At 41.7% G+C, this 20538-nt stretch overlaps 1 protein-coding gene across 1 annotated transcript in view; it reads right to left on the reverse strand.

Moving 5' to 3' along the window:
• ccser1 (coiled-coil serine-rich protein 1) overlaps positions 1 to 20538 on the reverse strand; it is a 1189706-nt gene that overhangs the window by 992185 nt on the left and 176983 nt on the right. Inside the window, exon 2 of the mRNA XM_078570902.1 lies at positions 10944 to 12261. Within this exon, the coding sequence (XP_078427028.1) occupies positions 10944 to 12204 (1261 nt within the window). The 5' untranslated portion in view covers positions 12205 to 12261. The remainder of the gene's footprint in view (positions 1 to 10943; positions 12262 to 20538) is intronic.

A 20538-nucleotide genomic window follows, 5' to 3' on the forward strand; every position in this document is an offset into this window, starting at 1 on the left:
GACTCGATGGGCTGAATAGCCTAATTTCTGTTCCTATGTCTTATGGTCTTATGACTGCAGCATCTTAGCTAATCTACAGATAAAAAGCCTTGTCTCATCTTGCTCTGGTCTCCAACTTGACGACTATGGAGGAAATATCTCCATAGAGCTGAGAAGGCTAAGAGGGGATTTGATTGAGGTGTTTAAAATCGTGCAGGGTCTACATGGGAGTAAATAGCGAAAAACTGCTTTGCAATGGCTGAAGGGTTGATAACTAGAGTGCACAAATTTAAGGTGACTGGGGAAAGAACCAGAGGTGACATGAGGTAAAACCTTTTTCGCAAGGAGTGGTTAGTACTTGAAAAGCAAGAGGGGGTGATGGAGACTAAATCAATAGTAGCTTTCAAAAGAAATTAGATAAATACAATAAGGAGGGAAAACAATACAGAGCTACAGTGGAACTAATTGGGTTGCTCTCTGTAACTGCAAGCACAGATTCAATGGGCTGAATGGCCTTTCTCTGTGCTGTATGATTCTACAATTCTATGATGTGGCTTCTATCTTAACTCTAGTTATTCCTGAAACACACTTCGCTCTGTTTATCCATCATAAGACAGCAAAATACAGTACAGAGAAGTGTTCCTTATTTCGATGTGGATCAAAAACTCTGCTTTTGTCACAATTTAATTATAGGCTTTCACTGACAACGAAGCACTGGGAAGTTCACTTCTATTGCGTTCAGCTGCTAATTGAAACTCTGCATGTTTATTTACAAGAACAGACAACAGAATGAGTTCAAGGCAGTGATTGAATCTCAAGGCTCAAGCTGTGCCTCAAAATCTTTCAAGCTTTGCTTTAATAATTGGATTAGCTGTCTTGTAACCCACTGGCTTTCAAAGATGAATAAAAAATGAAGGCAAAGAGCTACCCAAAAGTTCAGAGCAGCGAAGGCATCTTTCTGCAGGATTTCTGACTTGTGAATAAGATGTGTGGTGGGCCACTGGCATGGATTTTGTTTGATTCTTCGATCGACCGACAGACACGTCACACCTCAAGGTTTGAGCATGAAAATGTTACTGAAAAGTGCAAACAAGCACAAATAGTTCCGGAACTAAAATCAGGGCGCTCACTACCTATATTAAAAACAACAAAAAAAAACCTTTTTTTCTACTTCCAAATCCTGGTCGACCTGACGGGTGTCCCCCAGCATTTTCTGCTTCAATTTTAGGCATCCTGTAATAGAAAAATGTTGCATGCACAAGCCCCACTTCAAGGACTCGAGCACATAATCTAGGCTGCGACTTCAGTGCAGTGCTGGAGGGGGTGCTGCACTGTTGAAGATGCCCTCTCTCAGACTGCATAGGATTGTACAGAAAGGCACCATCCGGCCCAACCAGTTCATGCTGGTATTTATGCTCCGCTCAAGCCTCCTCCCATCTTTCCTCATCAAAATCTACCATTGTAACCCTCTATTCCCTTCACTCTCGTATCTTTATCTAGTTTCCCCTTAAATGCATTCATGCTATTCCCTGTGGTAGTGAGTTCCACATTCTTATTGCTCTTTGGATAAAGAAATTGCTTCTGAACTCCCGACTGGGATTCTTGGTGACTATCTCATATTGATGGCCTCTCATTATGGCCTTCCCTCCAAAAGCAAACTTTCTTTTCGCATCCATTCTATCAAAATCTTTCGTTAAGCAAAGGTCACACGTGCCCTCTCGGGTGCTCATAAAAGGTCCGATGGGGATATTCAAAGCGGAGCAGGGCATTCTCTCAATGCCTTGGCCAACGTTCAGCTACCACACAGCTAGCACACCGGGTGTACCTATGACACATTGACTGCGGCAGCTCACCACCACATTCTCAAGGGCCGTTAGGGATGGGCAACACCCTTGCCAGTGAAGCTCACATCCCATGAATGCATTAAAAAAATCCTACAACCACCAGCCAAACGGATTAACTGGCCAGAATTCTCACTGCTGTCTGTGGAATCTTGCTGTGCACAATTTAGCAGTCACGTTAGCCTGCACAACAGCAATGCCTACATCTCAAAAGTACTTCATCGGTGAGAAGGCTCGTTGGAATATCAGGAGCAGCGTATAAATGCAAGATTTTTCTTTCTTATTCACTTGGAAGGTTTGTAAGAGACAGGAAGGTCAGGCAGTGACAAAGACAGGAGGGAGCAAGAACCTACTGCTGTGGATGACACGAGTTGAGCACGATAGAGTGAGAAGGACTGAGGCACTTCAGCATCAGAAAGACAGGATAAAATGACTGCCATTCATTAGGGCATCACGAGCAATGTTTAAAAAACATTAATCAGTGCAGGTTCAAATTTGGAGAGGAATAATGAGAGAGAGTGACTAAATGAGGCAGAGGCCTGGGGACCAGGAAAGGTCAAAAAAACAATCAGCTGGCTGTGTGCAAATCAGCTGCAGCGTTTCCCACCTTACAACAGTGGCTACACTTTGAGCTGTAAAGCACTTTGCGACATCGATATGTTGTGAGAAAAGGCTGTGTAATACAAGTTATTTCATTAAGAAAAAGAACCAAGGGCAGTGCATCTTGCTGAAGCCTGTTGTATCACTGCCATGGCTGTCACTTAGCTCTTCACGACTGAGTTCCTGATCTCACGCACTGCATTCAAAGCAAGTTCCACTTGGTGGGCTGAAGAACCAAGTACTGCTCAACTGCTTATTCATGTCTCCGACTAGCTTCATCTGAGCAGACCCAGGAGATAGCAAGCCTCCTGCCTGCTGTCCTCATGGTAAAAGCAGTGCAGTTATATTTTCAACCGTTCATCATCTGATAGGGTAAAAGGGAAACGTTCCTGCTCTCTCAATCCTCAATCAGTCTATTTTAGTATTTTAGACATACATAATCTATGTACCTAGAATATAAATTCACGTCCCTATATGATCATTATTGCTTTGATCTTCCTCTCTTGTTGCCATTTCTCGAATGCAATAGTCTTATGTATTCTTCATCATTCTTTCATCTTCATTGAGTTAAAATGTAGACTCATCACAACCTCCTGCTCTAAATCATTCTTTCCCAGGACCTCAAAACCTGTCGCCTGCTTTCATTTCTTGACCCATCTTCACCCCCTTAAAATCTTCAGGAAAAACCTCAATTCATCTCCTAAACGTTATAATATTTTGTTCCACTTGCTGTTTTACTTCATGAGCTGTATTCCTTTCGTTTCGCTATGAGAATTCCTCAAATTACTTGTGGGAGTCAGCACTGGTAAGTCCATGAGTCGAAATGGGCTTCCACAGAACAGTTTTTGTTTTATATAGGGCATATTAATCCATAGTCAACAGTGAGTCAACTTTCAGTTCCACTGTTACTTTCTTTTCCTCAAAGGTAAAATTCATTGGAGGGGTGGAAGGGGATGGTGGATTTTAACTCACTCAAAACCCATTCACTAGGACAGAGTTAAAGTGGGGCCCATTGATTCTGTTTGTTTCTGATTGATACCTCTGGTACAAACAGAAAGCAAGTCTAGGATCTGTTTGGTATCACTCATCATAATGTAGACTGTAACTTTGACACTCCCCCGTCATTCTGTCAGATCCTCTTGTTCAATAAATTTGTATTCAGCGTTTTGTAGTAACAAAACTAATTTTATACATATATATATATAAAATATGACAAAGAAGGAATATACATAGGACAGTACAAATGGCACAAATGTACATTTAATCTTTTTCTATGAGTGGTTTGGCGACAGATGCATGGATCAGGAAATCTAAAATGGATTTATTATAAGCTACTGAAAACATATTGATGATGCCAGCAGAACTGACTGATGCACGAAAAGCTGACGTTTTGAAATTCTAACCTCATCTCTAGCTGATACTCTCCATCTTGTTCTCCCTAGCTTCAGGTGTAATTTCCTCTGTAATGAATGGACTGTGGCTCCTTATCTTCCAGACCAGAAATGAATTACTTCCAAATTTCAAATCTCAGTAAAGAAACTAGTTCCCGTAAATGATTAGCTACTCTAATCAGAAAATGAACTACATGAAATTTGCACGCTACCTCTCGCTATCACGCGCTCTCTCTCTCTCTCTCTCTCTCCCTCTCTCAATCCCGCAGCATCTGGCAGGAATTCCAATTAACTACTTAACTGCAACATTCCTCCAATATCATCCATGCACAATTGTATGCTGGCGTGTAAAGGACTAGAGGAATTGCATAAAATGGTATAACCTTACTGTTAGTGGCATGGTGAAAGAATTACAGTTTTTGAGAACTATAGACATCCCAAATCTATCCCAGAAGGAAAAAAACAGTTTGGACCATTACTCTTATTTCCCAGTGTTTACTCTTTTATCATTCTGGGTGTTACTTTGTCATTAATTGTCCATTTTCAAAACAGTGTTTTGCTAACAATCTTATTCTTGCAGTTGGATCCTACTTCAGAAATAGATATCTGTGTAACACCAGGTCAAAATCGCCTCTACCCTCACCATCACACTGCCTCTATTCTAAGCACAATACAATGTCCATTTTATGTGCAATATCTTCTCTGGTAAGATTATTTAAAGAGGAGAATGTGAGTAAAAACAAATGAAAAAAGTGGTTTCCAAATTAATATCCAATCTTATTTTTTTCCAACCTTAGCCTCTGACAAATTGCAGGTTTAGGATTGCCAACTGTGGCTAAATGTATTCCTGGAGGTTTCACCACATGACTTGTCCCCACACTCCAGCCATTTGTCGGCCAACACATCCATCCTCGTGATGCACTGCCTTCCCACGCCAATTGGAAAGCAAAAAGACTCATTACTCAACTGGATGACACTTGACTGTCAGCCAAACAGCCATTCTCTTCCCCATTTTCAATATTTTTATGCCCAGTAACGAGGAATGTTCAAAGGAATAAATACAATGTTTTTTTAATGTCCCTATGATTTTTCTTCAAGGTTACACGCAGCAATGTCCTGGAGGTCGATCTTCAATTCCTGGAGACTCCAGGCCAATCCTAGAGAGTTGGTAACCCTATACAGGCTTGCGTTCCACTCTAGCACTCTTAACTTGTTATTGGCCAGTGTCTTGTAAATTAAGGCAGTAGAAAAAAGAATAGAATTTCTGGCCTCTGCCCATAATTTTACAGTTGCCAAAAAAGGAAATGCATGGAATGTGGCTTAATTAATCTTTTCTTCCCCTTCTTTCTCCTCTTTTCCTCTCCCCCTTAATTTCTTCCTATAATCAGTCAAAAATCAAAAGTTTCAGGATCCTGGGAATGGCGCTACAAGGATGAAAATATAACAATTAACTGTAACACTGAAAAAAGAAACATGCAGTCAAAACTTTTTGTTTTGCCCCTCATCAGGACAGATTCACAAAAATAACAATTGTAACAGAAACCAAAAATTTATACTGCATGTGAAGAGAGTGCGGATTGGTTGGCAAGTGGACTCTGATTGGTAGAGGCAATGCCATGGAGAATGCACCAGGGAACTGTTAACTGTCAAGCTATTGTCAAAATTAGGCAGGCCAACTCTAATTCATCAAGCCAATGCCATGGGGAATGAACCAGGGATTGGCTGTCCCCCCACGCTTTGGTTTAGTTCAAAAGGTGCAATACATGGAAATGCTCCTTCTGTCTGCAAAGGTCAGGGCCCTGTGTGTGAAAAGATGCAGCTTCTAGCACACATAAGTGAGCCACACTGCAAGCCCGACTGATCATCTTAAATTGGTTGTCAGTGTAATTCTTAGCACAATCAGGATTGTTTAGCAAGTACTGTCCAATTGCGAAAACACATTCATCTTGAATACCTTTTTTTCAAGTTTTGCAAGCATGGGCTGGTTGAATATGGTCGGTACTTTGCCTCTTGGGAACAGCCAAAGGGACATGCTGTTTGATATGATCCACCAGTTGTTGGGATGTACAGCCTACATACCTGGCATCACACTGGTGATGAAATTCATACGCAAGCTTGATGCTGAAATTGGACGCATCAAAGCCATCCTACTGGATAATGGCTACCCTGATCAAATCATTGCTCGCTGTATATCATGCAAACTCATGAATGGACTTAAGGCCGCCACTGTCAGTTCTAAAAAGTGCCTCACATTACCCTGGAAGGGTAATGTGTCTCAAAAATTTGAGCAACAGGTGGAGCTAGCTGTTTCACACTGCTACAATGCAGTAGCAACACGAGTGGTATTCTCCACTAACAGGATGCTGCCGTCAAGCCAAAAATACGTTCTGCCGATCATGCTAATGAATAATGTGGTACGTGAATTTCACTGTCAGTGCAATGCCAGAAATGCCGGCTGTATGTCCCAACAACTGGCGTATCATATCAAATGACATGTATCTTCGGTTTCTCACACCAGGCAAAGTACTGCCTGTATCTAACCAGCCTATGCTTGCCAAATTCAAAACGTGGTGTCCAACATTAGATGTGTTTCCACAAAAGGACAGCACTTGCTAAACAACCTTGATTGTGCTAAGAACTACAATGACAATCAACTGAAGATTAGCAGTCAGGCTCATTGTATGGCTTACTTTATGTGTGTTAGAAGCTACATATATTCAGACGCAGGGCCCTGTACTTTGCAGACAGAAGGAGCATGTCCATGCATTGCACCTTTCTCAAATAAACAAAAGCTTGGGGGACAGCCATTCCCCGGTTCATTCTCCATGCCTTGACTGGAGTCAATGCACGACAGGAAGCTTGGACAGCATGCCTTGTTTTTCAGCAATACTCAAGTTCGGTACTTCCAAATGACTAAGTAACTGTAAGCCACGGAAGTTTTTAATATTAATTAAATATTCTCTTCAAATTACTTGTGGTAAGTTATAAGTGGGTCTTTTTCTCTAGCTTTTGCGTTCTAGAATCACAGAATGATACAGCACAGAGGAGGCCATTCACCTGATTGCACTTACACTGGCTCCTTGAAAGAGCTATTCAATTAGTATGATTCCCTTTCCCCTTAGCCCTCTAATTTTCTTCCCTTCAAGTATTTATCCAATTCCCTTCTGCATGTCATGATAGAATCTGCTTCCACCACCCTTTCAGACAATGAATTCCAGGTCACAACTCGCTGTGTATAAAAAAAAAAATCCAATCTCGCCTCTGGCTCTTTTGTCAATTACTTTAAATATGTTTCCTTTGGTTACTGAGCCTTCTGGCACTTGAGCAGTTTCTCTCCATCTACTCTAACAAAAACGCTTCATAATTTTAAAAGCCTCTGTTAAAATCTTTGGTTACCTTTCTCTGCTCGAAGGAAAGCGATCCCAGTTTCTATAGTCTCTCCATGTAACTGAAGTCCCTCTGCTCTGGTACCACTCCAGAAAATCTCCTCTGCATCTTCTGTGAGTCCTTGACGTTATTCCTAAAGTGTGATGTCCTGAATTGGACTAGGTTTCGAGTTGCTCCAGAATTGGAGCTCGTGACTGCTGCTTTAAATCCAGTCAGCACATCATGCTGACATATTTCATAACATTAAATTTTTAATAAACAGTTTAACCAGGCTCCCGCAGTGGTTAAAAAGATCCAGCAAATGAAATGCTGTTATTCATAAGTTATTTACAAAGAGCCGTCAGTCCTCAAGGGATGTAATCTTAGCATTATGTCAACGTGGGTTAGATAAAGCTATATGTAACAATGTAAATAGATGTATAAATGCAAGATATTTGCTCATTTGAAGTCTTTCCCACTTGGCTGATTCATTCACCTTATTGATGTCAAAGTTGCTCAACATAGGATTATGAATATATGGTGACCTCTTGACCACTAATAGCTGCAAGGATTATTATTAACCTTGATATTTGCTCTAATCTGTGCTTGACTTGCAATTGTCAAATAAATCAATGGCAGCCAATTCACTTCTGTGAAAAAAAACTGGTCTCTTTTATAGTTGTACCCCAACCAAATAGAAGATAAACATAAAATGTTAAAATGTGAGCTTGTTCCTTGTACTGATGTAGTGCAAGACTCACTTTTGTGGGTCCTTACATCTATTTTTCAATCATAGTTGCATATTCCTTAACATTACCCCTTGCACCTCAAAATTGTGACAGCAGTAGTTTAATATTTACTTTTAACTTTTCCATTCTCCCCAGTTACCGTCACATTTTCAGCCTCCCACTCTCTCCAAACTCGGCCTCACATCCCACTGCTCCTAATTCATCAGAGTAAGACCTGTTCCTGATTACACTTAATGGCCACTTAACTTACAGTATTAAAGGAAGTGAAGTGAGTTACTTTCCTTCCATTGACTTCAATGGAAAATAAATTCCCATGTATTGAATACTTGGCAGCTAATATGGCATCACCCATTTTATATCATGGAATCATAAAGCACAGAGAAGGCCATTTGGCCCATCTGACCTGTACCAGTTCTTCAAAAGAGCTATCTGATTTTTGTTTAGTTCTTTATGGGATGTAGACATCTCTGGCAAGGCCAGCAGTTATTGTCCATCCCGAATTGCCTTTGAGAAGATGGTGGTGAGCCGCCTTCTGCAACTAATCCGATCCTCGTATGAATACACCAACAATGCTATTAGGAAGAGTTTCAGGACTTTGACCAGTGACAGCGAAACAATGGTGTGATATTTTCAAATCAGGATGGTGTGTGACTTGAAGGAAAACTTGCAGACGGTGTTGCTCCCATGTGTCTACTGCCCTCATTCATCCAGGTGGTAGAGGTTGCAGGTTTGTAAGGTGCACTACCCTGTGCTCTCTCTATAGCCCAGCAAGTATATCTTTTTTTTTAGGTATATAGGCAATTCTATTTCCAAGGTTATTATTGAATCTGCTTCCACATTGTTCAGGCAGTACATTCCAGATTAATTCGCTGAGTAAAGAAATAATTCTCATGGTCTCCTGACTTTTATTTAACTAATTACCTTAAATCGGTGTTCTCTTGTTACCGGCCGCCCTGCCAATGAAAACAGTTTCTCCCTGTCAACTCTATCAGAACCACTCATAATTTTGAACACCTCTATCAAATGCCCCCATAACCTTCTCTCCTCAGAGGGAGCAATACCAGCTTCATCGCTCAAAATTAAAATGACGTCTCTCCCACCCACAGTTCATTATTATCAATACCATGAAAAATATATATATTTTTTAAAATGCCTTTTTGGCTGGTAAATGTTTATATTCCTAAGCATGCAAGGAAGCAATCAGGAAAAAATGGAGCACATTTTCCATGAAATAATTTAATTCTACTTTTCAAAAATGCCATTAGTAACTCACCAATAATTCAGATTTAATAATTGGCCATAAAGAGCCTTTGAGATGTCCTGAAATTGTGAGGCGCAAGTTCTTTCTTTATGCAGAATTTTATATGAAGATCGTCCACTCCTAGATTAGTCAACACTTTTTTACAAAATTTTATCAGTGGAAATTTGCCTGTGCACCCCTCAATCAATGCAAACAGATGAGGCAAATCCATTCTTGCTAGCCAAAGCCATGACAGGACACAAAACGCTTCACCTGTTGCCAGTACAAAAACTCAAATCAAACCATCCACAAACTCTAAAAGGAGAGCAAAATCTTCTGCCAGCTACAGAAAACCAAAATCTCATTCTTTACCGACATTTTTATGATTTGACTATGAATAAAAATACTCCCTCTGTAGTGCATTAAGAACATAAGAAACAGGAGGAGTAGGCTATTCAGCCCTTTGAGCCTGCTCCACCATTCAATGAGCTCATGGCTGATCTTCTATTCCAACATCATTTTCCTGCACTGTCCCCATATCCCTTGATGTTTTTAATATTAGAAACCTATCGATCTCAGTCTTGAACATACTCAACGACTGAACCTCCGCAGCCCTCTGGGACAGAGAATTACAAAGATTCGCCACCCTCTAAGTGAAAAAATTCCTCCTCATCTCAGTCCTAAATGATTTACCCCTTATTCTGAGACTGTGTCCCCTGGCTCTAGACACCCCAGCCAGGAGAAGCATCCTTTCTGCATCTACCCTGTCGAGCCCTGTAAGAATCTTGTATGTTTGAATGACATCACCTCTCATTCTTCTAAACTCCAGAGAATAAAGGCCCAGTCAATTTAATCATTCCTCATATGACATTTCCTCCATCCCCGGAATTAATTAAGTGAACCTTCATTGCACTCCATCTATGGCAGCTATACCTTTCCTTAGGTAAGGAGACCAAAACTGCACACTCCAGGTGAGGTTTCACCAAGGCTTTATATAATTGCAGTAAGTTACATGATAGAAGTTATGTAACTGAAGTTACATGATATACAAGATTTCAAGGCTGCAATCTAATCTTGGGATTCAAATGATCAATGGTTGGAAATCTCCAAGACTTCCTTTCTGTGGGGAATTACTCCACAATATCCATTATTCACCCAAAATTTTGGTATATCAGTACTAAGAATAAAACATGACAGTGTACTTTCATGGATGCATTTTAGTTAATATTAAATCTGAATTATTCAGCCAGACAGTAGCATTTTAATCCTTTACAAGTCTGTAATAAACAATTAATAAGATTGAATTGGACCAATTTCAGCTCCTGTTGGACAAAAGGAAGATATAGCTTGAAACTTCAACAACACCAACTTGCATTTCTTTAGAGCCTTTAGGATAGTAAAATGCCCCAGGGGCTTTCACATCAAATAAAACCTGATACTGAAGCATACAGGATGATTTTAGCACAGGTGAACAAAATCTTGTCAGAGATATGGTTTTAAGGAGCGTCTTAAAAGGAGGAGAGAGGGAGAGAGAGGCAGAGAGATTTAGGGAAATAATTCCAGTGTCTGGAACCTAGATGGATGAAAGGACAGCTGCCAGCAAAAGAGAGATGAAAATCAAACGAGTAACCAAAACTGGATGAGCGCAGAGATCCCAGAGTGCTGTAGGGCTGGAGGAGTTAACATAAATAGGGAGGAGTGAGACGACAAAAGGTATGTGTAAACAAGGATAAGAATTTTAAAAGGGAGGTTCTGGCAGAGTGGAGGCTGTTTGTACCTGTTGAGTGAGACGTTCCATGGCACTGCTCTTGAGGTTTGATCATGGGTATCAAGTTTGTGATGGCTAACTTATACATCTGCTCAGTGGATAGATTTGTGACACCCAGGCCGTTTTGTGCCGACGACAGATCGTGTGCAACGGAAGAGACTCTCTCAGTGGTGGCTTTGGGCAGCCTTGGCTGGGTGTCACCTTTACTCTTCTCCTTAGTTCCCAGGAAATCAAATATCTGTGGACTTTGTTCAGTTTGAGGGGCTGCTTGTTGGGTATAGTGAGATTGGGTTTCAGGGATCTCCTCATCAGAAAGCAGAGCAGTCTCTTTTAGGTGACTGCAATCAGCATATGTCAAGGTTTTAGCAGCAGGGCTGAGTGAGTTCACGGAGGTAGTAGTGGCAGCAGGGTCGAGCTCAGTTGTGTTCAGAACTGTTTCAGCAGCATTGCAGACCAGAAGCTCCTTATCAGCCTCGGAAACTGAGTCTGCCGATATTGGCACAAATTCAGAAGGGGTTAATATTGTTGTGTTGTCACTTGAAAGTAGAGGCGAATGCAATGAGCCTTCCGTATTCTCAACCTGCAGATACTTCGAGCATTCCTCTATTACAGGGCCCCTTATTGTGGCCTTGCTAGCCTCTGGTGACACCTTGGGCTGGTCTGCTGCGATTATTGACTGGCTCTGTTTCGAGAGCTTGTAGTGCGTGGAGAAGGATTTGGGGAGCAGCTTCCGGCTGGAGTGCTTGGCGGAACGCCTGCTGTGGTCATCCGGGAAACCGGAATCATCGCCCTCGTCGATGCTGGATCTCCCCGAGCTGATGCAATTCATGAAAACGTTTTTGTTGCCGGACAGGTCCTTCCCCTTCTCAAAGTCCTCCGTCATCGATCGGGTGATCTTTTTGCCCCGTGGAACGCTTAACCCAAATGAATGCCTGCTCTTGGTCCTGACACCCTCTTCAGCGTGCTCCTTCTGACTTGTACCTTCCAGGGACTGAACTCCGTTGCAGAGAGTCAAATTGGAGTCACGGCCCTCCGCTCGATGATCATGAGTCTTTTTGCTGTGGAAGCCAATGGAAGCAGTTCGGAAGATGTTCCTACGCTTTCCCACACTGCTGGAACTGGAGTTGGTGCTGGACGGGGAGGAGGTGTGGACCCCATTGGTGGCAGAGGATGGTGAGGACGGGAGGGAGTCACGCCTTTTTGAGGTGCTTCGCCTGAATATCGGTAGCCTGGAGACCAGAGTGGAACGCCGCGATCCTGTGTCCCCCATCAGCACCGTCACCGACTCTCAATCCAACAGCCTGTGTCAAACCGTAGCACTGTCAACCTGGGCCATGGAAGAGAAACAACATTAGAAAACGGAGAACCTTTTTCCCACTCAGGAAATAATACATAAGTGTTAGGAATATTGTTTTTTCCAGCACAATGTTCATGTACAAATAAATTTCCAGTCCAGCATCCCAGTCGTCAAAACATTTGGCCAGAATTGTCACCAATAATTTTTGCATCCATCAGTTGGCAACCCACCAAAACTGGAATTAAGACATGGCTTGTTTGGCAGAATTTACAATACTGGAAATTGTTGGTATAGACCACACCACTCACCATCTCACTTTATCGTGGGAACCCGCTTATGTCATGCTAACCACATGCCATCAACATTGGAGTTAATTACAAGGGTGCCTAAGCACTCTTATTTCGAGTTGGTCAGTAGGTACTTACCCTGTACTTAGCAATTTAAAAAGCTGTGCTAACTTCAGCCAAAGTTGGGTCTTTGAACAGTTCCAAGAGGCTGCCTGGACCTTTAGACTGTCTGAGTGACGGGATTCTGGGTGCAATTGCTAAACTATTGGGAGAGGCAGTTGGTCAGTGAGATCTTACCAATATTTTTTAACTGCACTTTTTGGCTTCATCATCCACCACATAGAACAAGGTTAACATCAAGGTGCCCGCTAAAGGCAGCGAGGACTACATCGCCATTCAAATACGCAGAGGGCAAAAAAAGATGGTACTGGGTGGGGAAATGAAGAGGTAACCTTAAACCCAATGGTGAAATGGCTATATATTAATGTTAAATAACATTTCTGTTCTGAAAAATTGGTTCCTCCAAATATGTTGGGTCCACTGCAATGCCCCATCCCTTCGTCAATTATGAGTGAGGCAGAGTTAGAAGGTGCACCAACCTTCCCCTCTGCCATACAATTTGGGATAAGAGGACTCAGTCATGAGCAAAAACCTGCCAGAATGACTTTATAAGGCTGTCAGACAAATAGGCCTTCAATTATAGGATGACTGTTGTCAGGAAGATATAATAATTTTCATAACGTTATTGGAATTTATTGTAGAGTAATAGTGGGGTCTGTTGTCTATGGGTCTGTGCGTGTGTGCGCGCATGTACATGTGTGTGTGTGTGTGTAGGACTTAATTGAATTAAAGGCAGCTGGTCTGAAGGTTTTGATGTATCAGAAGACAAGCTAGGTTTGAAATGTTAAATAGGTAAACATGGTTGAAGTTTTAGAATGTGAGGTGTAAAGGGAACATTTGCATTTTAAAATCAACCAGAGTAGTTCGAATTCAGAAGAGGGGGTGAAATGTGTCACTTAGCCAGGAGAAGTTAAGAAACAACGGGCAGAATTTTCTGCCTGTCGGGCGGGCGGGCGGGCCCGACCCAATCTCCGGCGGGCGGGGAGCCAATCCCCGCCAGCAAAGCGGGCCGCACCACCATTTTACGTGGGCGGGCCAATTAAGGCCCGCCCAGCGTGACGCCTGGCGGGAAGCGCTATGCACTCCTTGTGCAGGCGGGGGGGATTCCCTAAAAGCGAGAGCACACTCTTGCGCGCATACACACGAAAGAGCGCACATCTCCCTGAGGCTAAGTGCAGCCTCAGGGAGATCGCCTCTACTTTGAAAAATATTAAAAATAGAGAAAAAAAAATTCCCTAACATGTCCCCCTCATGTGACAATGTCACATGAGATGGGACATGCTCATAATTTACAGAATAACTATTAAAATTTTTAAAACCCTGCATGAAACCTCATCCCGCCGCTGGATGAGGTTTCATGTTTTCTCTATTTGCCGCCGGGGCTCCTGGCCTGCCTGCCAACCTTAAGGTTGGATGGGCAGGTCCTTTAATTGTTTAAATGATCCTGTCAATGGCCTCAACTGGCCATTGACAGGTCGTCGGGCCCGCAGCTGATTATGCTGCGGACCCGCCTTCCTGAAAATTTAAATGGGGTGGGATGACATTGGGGGTTCCGCCCGACGTCATCCCGCGTTATTTTATGCGTCAGCGAGCGGACCCCACCCCCAGCTCGCCGACGGCAAAATTCTGCCCAGTGAGCTTATTTTTCCCAAAGAATACTGGTAAAATTGGTACAATGATAGATTTTTATTATTAGAGAGGTAAAGTCCAAAGACATAGTGAAACAATGGGAAAATATGTATAAAGGAGAGAAGGCTGGGTGCAAGGGAATGCATCCTAAGGTCTAACAAGTGTGAAAAGCCTCCAGCCTCTGAGCCCAAACTGTTGTCTACAAGAACTGAAGTTAAGAAAACTCACTTTGAATTTGACTGTTCAGCATATTGTGTTACTTTGCCTGGGTCTTTTAAAATCTGTGTGTTTTCAGTGTTGCCTTAACGGAGGTGTAACTGGTAGTCAGGTTAACTAGGGGAGCTGGGAGTTATCATAGTAGTAATTTGTAAACTTATGTATGTGCTTAAAATCATTTTTTAATTTAATAAACATTCAATTTAGTTTTGTAAGAAACCTATAAGACTTGGTGGTCTTAGTATTACTGAGTTCAAGGCACACATCTCGAAATATATACAAATTGAAAAACAGTTGTGGCAGTTGTTTCGAGTTTCCCTTTGGGATTTGAGCAGCTCAGCATTTACCATCGGCTGTGCCATAACACTGTTAACTTACAATAAGTATGGGACCGCCTCAGCATTGGATTGCTGAGCATTTTTGAAGGCAATCTTTAAGAAACTTTTTCAATTAAAAGTGAAATCCAATAGTACTCTCCAAATAATGAAGCCCAGCAAGCTTAAAGCTATATACTAACTCGATGCACTAAAATATTTCATGCTGGGTTGAATGTGTAACATTTCTATTGAATACTTAAATCTCAAAAAGAGCTTCACACAGTGATATCCTTTTGGAGTGTAAGCAAATAAAAGTTATTGTGTACCAGTAAAGTTCCATAGAGTCATAATGGCACAGAGGAAGGCCATTCAGCTCATCGAATCCATGCTTTATACAGTAATGAGATGAATAACCAAGCATTAGTCTTCCCTGATTGGCTTCATGAAGCAAGCAACATCAACTAAGCAGGCCCCAATTTAATTTCTTAGCCAAAGCTCTGCAGTCCAGGTTTATGCACTGAAGTGCCACTTTGAAGTTTGAGTCCACAATCTTCTGGCCCAATATTGAGATTACTACCAACTGAGCCAACCTGAGACACTATACTTATAAAGCTATGCAGACTGACACCAACTAAACAAACTAGCTGCTTCTTATTCTATACTGTAATATTGGTTTATTCCTAGGTACGCTTACTTTTATTTTACATGTTTCAGCTATCAAGCACATCAGCAAGTTCCGTCTACCCATCACCCCTGCACTTGCTGACCTATACTGGCTCCCAGCCTGTCAATGCCGTGATATTAAAATTCCCATCCTTGTTTTCAAAACCGTCCATTGCCTCGCCCCTCCCTATCTCTGTAATCTCTCCTCCTGTCCCACAGCCCTCAGAGATGTCAGTGCTTATCTAATTCTGGCCTTTTCAACCTCCCTGATGTTAATCGCTCCAGCACTGGCAACTGTGCCCTCAACTGCCAAGGCACAAAGTTCTGCAATTCCCTCCCCTACACCTCTCTACTTCATTTTCCTCCTTTAAGACACTGTTTAAAACCTGCCCCTTTGACCAAGTGTTTGAACATCTGCCCTAACATCTCTATGTGCTTGGTGTCATATTATGCGTTGTTGTGCTCCTGTGTAGTGCCTTGGAACATTCTAGTCAGTTAAAGTATGATACAAATGCAACTTTTTGGTGTTGTTCTTCTTCATTGTCCTTTTCTGTTCCTACCTTTGACCTCACTTTATTGCGGTTCCTAACTCTATTCTCATCACTTACTTTGCTGCACTGCACTTTGCAGAACTAAATGAAGCAATGCTTCTTCTCTTCTTGAACCGGAAACAGAAAGCAGTCCTGGATGTGAACTAAAAAGCAGTCCCCAATTTGACGGCAGAGATTTTGTATTCCAGCCAAACTTGGGAGAGTTAAAATGACCCAATATCATTAGGGCAAGCCTTTGGATGAGCGGCAAAAGGTTCAGGGTTCGAACTCTTGCTCCACACTGTCCCCACTCTGAATTCTGTGTTGATGTCCAGCAGAGATGCTCTCATTCAGTGGGTGTGGGTGGCCCACTTTAATTGAGCGGGTGGGGGTAGTCCATTAAACCCCTCTGTCATTTATACCTAACCACCCGACTGGCTGGTACAAAGATAATTACAGTCACGGACCGAATGTTCATTTGCCACCTATTAATCAACCTATGGATGCTTCCTCTATTTTGCACCATTCTCCTGCTAGCACCAAACAAATTTGATGATCCGACATCTAGACAGAAGCAATATAAGTCTGCAGGGCACAATAAAGTCAGCAGAGGGCATCAGACAATATTATATCGTACTGGTTTAGCAATGAGAATCTGAGTTTTGTGACATGTAGAACACAGGACAGTATATTCTTGCCTGTGTATTATACAGTAATCTGTACTTAGATACAGTCTCAGTCATTGACAGATCACAGCTTTTCGGTAAATCGATGAATTATATTGAAACAGCGACTATACTTTTAAAAATACTTCATCAGCCATGAAGCAATCGGAGGGTATCCCAAGTTTGTGAAAGGCACTGTTTAAATGTCAGCTCTTTCATTCATAACTCCTGTTAGGTCACATGAGCGTAGATGAAAAAAATTATTATTATTGTTCAGCTCTAGAGTCACATGAGACTTTAAACCAAGGCCCCACCTGTCCTCTCAGGTGGATATAAAAGATCCCATGCCACTATTTTGAAAATCAGCAGGGAAGTTCTCCCTAGTGTCCTGGTCAATAGTTATCCCTCAGCCCACATCAGGAAAAGATGATCTGCTCATCACCACATTCGCCATTCATGGGATTTTGCTGTGCACAAACTGGCTGCTGTATTTCACACTGCCACAATTTCCCAAATATAATATGCACCCAAATATAATTCACAACTCGATTTTCATGAACAAAGAATCCAACTTGTCTCATCGCCATGTGTAATATGCACCAAGACTTTCACAAGACTGCAGCCAAAGTGGCCCGCTGTTGACAAAAGTGTTGAGCAAACCCAATTATGCTGAAGGGTCCATTCCCACACCAGTTTGCTGAGCCAGACCCAGGCCCAAAAAAAAGTAGGATATTCAGTTAGACCCAATGAGCCGCCTGCATTTGTTGATCGATCGAACATAACATGTGACGCACAGATCATTTCTTTCAAAAATTAAAGTTTATAAATTAATAAAAACACAGGACGGTTCTATGCCTTAAAAACGGGAAGAATTTCAAAGAAGTGCAATCAAAACACAACTCTTCTAGTAGCTATGCATTATCATTTGCAACACTTCCTGATAAGGTGTTCCTGACCAGTTGAAAAAAATGTATTTTAATTTGTTGCATGTGTAATACAATGTCTAGAAATAATTTTCAAGGAAAAATGCATTTTGTATTCAGGAAATTATGGTATACAAAGTCTTTCATCCCTTCTTTTACTTATATAAACAGGTAAACATCACCTGTAAATATCGCCAGTTAATATTATCCAGTAAAGGAACCAAGCGACATGGGGATTAAGCAGGGGAGTGGAGTTGAGGGAGAAGATCAGCTATGATCTTATTGAATAAAAGAACAGACTCAAGTGGTCGACTAGCTGACCCCTATTTCTCATGTTCTTAATCTGGCCCGACTAGTTCTCTCTAAAGGCTTCAGATAAATTCCATATTTTGAAAGACAGCCTATAAGTACCTCCAAAAAAAAACTTACCAAAACCCAGTGAATGTAAAAAGGGTTGTATTAAATTCAGAAAGAGATAAGAAACAAAAATATTTGAGCAAAACGCACAAGATACTTTCTGTATGTTAACTCCTGTGGCATCAGCCTCATAACCACTGATTCAGATCACACTGAGTAGGATCATTTTTCTATGCGTGAAGCTCATTGTTAACTGTTTAGGTGCTGTCAAAGAATCAAAGCAGCCAACATCTTCCTAAACCTTAGCAAGGAGGTTTCATTTTTATAAAAGTATGATGCAATAACACTAATGTACTGATGAGCAAAATGTCCACTTAATTCAAAAATGTTAAAACATTAAATCCCTATGAATAATTTTGGCTAAAATTTAAAGTTTCACACTGCTACTATGCAATGGATACACGAGTGGTATTCTGCTGTCAGTCCAAAAAAACCTTCTGCCTATCACACACCCGAGCAACATTGTGTATGAATTTCAGTGTTGGTGAGATGCCAGGTACATAGACCGTATATCCCAGCAATTGGCTGATTGAATCAAACAGCATGTTCCTTCAGTTGTTTGTAATAGGCAAAGTACAGACTGTACTCAACCAGTCCGCCCTTGCAAAACCCAAAACAAAACATCTGCTGTTAGATGTGATTCCACAATTGGCAGCACTTGTTGAACAATTCTGAGTGCGCTAATAGCTACACTAACAACCAACTTAAGACAATCAGTCAAGCTCGTAACCCTTGCCAAATGCCACACATGTTCATATGCAGGGACTTGTTCTCCACAAACAAAAGGAATATGTTCTAGCCCTGTGCCATTTTTTGAATTACCCAGAGTTTAGGGAGCTCATAGTTCCCCATTACTTTCCCCATTTCAACACCTCGGCCAATCAGAGTCAACTTGCCAGCCAATCAGCACCCTTTTCTCCTGTAGTTTAAATTGTTGTGATCGTTTGAAAATTGGCATTTTTGAGTTTGCCCTAACAAAAAGTTTAGGCCAGATGTCCCTCTTGTCAGCAATATTCAAAGTTAAAGTTATAATTACAGACCCAAAGAAAGATGCCCCACAAAAGCAGGCCATTCATTCCATCATATCTGTGCTGGCTCTTTGAAAGGGCTATCCAATTAGTCCACTCCCATCCACTTTCCCCTGACCCTGCAATTTCCTTCAAGAATGATGATATTTTTGTAAGTTTTTACTGAACCTGTTTCCACCACCCTTTCAGGCAGAACATTCCAGATCACAACAACTCGCCTTAGAAAAATAAATTTCTCTTTTTGCCTCTGGACCTTTTGCTTCGCTTCTAATCTTAGATCAGTCTCCTCTGTTATTGACCCTTCTGCCATTGGAAACAGTTTCTCCTTATTTTCTCTATCAAAACCCCTTAGGATTTTGAGCATCTCCATTCCATCTCCCCATAATCTTTGCTCTCAGATAATAGCCACTGCTTCTCCGGACTCTCCACATATCTGCAGCTCAAAGTCACTTGTACCATTCTAGTAAATCTCCGCTGCACCCTCTCCAAGGCCTAACCAATGCATTTACTATTAAGCTGCAATGCTGACCATTGCATTTCTTTCAGTGCCGTGCAGGCATCCAAATTACCTCGCGCCACACTGAGCGAGATGCACAATAACGGACAGGCCTCAAAAGTCTCAAAGAGAAGTTTGGTGCTTTGTTGGGCAGTAATACTTTGAAGTTTAAAAAAAAAAATCAACCCCATAAAGAATAAAAGTGAGTAAAAATAAAAGAATTCCTTAGGCTGCAGCCAATGAAACATGTTCTCAGCTCAGGGCTGCGGTAGCAGCATCCCACAAGGCGCCTCGTGAAAATCCGAACCCTGTGTTAGGAAGTTGGCAGGACTCACGCAGGGTTGTATTTTTAAACACAGGAGATGAGCTGATAATCCCTTTCAGAGCAGAGCCTTAATTTTAGCACACCGATAGACGCGGGACTGCTTTGTGGATACAGCTGTAGGTGCTGAGCTCCCTATAAATATTAATCCCAGCTACCGAGACACTTTTCTCATTAGGGGGGAGACTGTTGCGCTATTTCAGGGAACATCAAGACTGAAAATTCCTTTACAACTGTTCCAATATCTGTAATATTGATGTGCCAGCAGTATGAAATGCCTCTTATATTTTTGTATTTGAAAAAATGATGTTTTGAAGTGTAAAACGAGGGTATGCAAAGACACAGAAATGGCCAAAACAAAGCTATGCTTCAATCAAATTGCGTTTGTATGTTGCCTGTGTTTGAATAAATTTAAAGTTGTCATGATCAAACCCAGCATCACGTTGGCCTTTTCAAAGACAGAGTGTCCTAATCCGTACAAAGAATTTCTAGTTTATTAATAGACACAAGATTAAGACAGAGATAAAAACTGGCTGTTTTCATACAGGACAATATAATGTGGGGATGTACTGGGTAACCTGCCAGACTTCAGAAGCAGGCTCAGTTTTAAAGGATACAAAAGATTTGAAAAGCGCAGTAGCGAGAAAGAACATTCCTTTGGTGCGTGAAGGATTCAGATAGGCACTCCGCTCAC

This window comes from Cetorhinus maximus, chromosome 1, assembly GCF_964194155.1.
Source record: "Cetorhinus maximus chromosome 1, sCetMax3.hap1.1, whole genome shotgun sequence".
Taxonomy (NCBI): domain Eukaryota; kingdom Metazoa; phylum Chordata; class Chondrichthyes; order Lamniformes; family Cetorhinidae; genus Cetorhinus; species Cetorhinus maximus.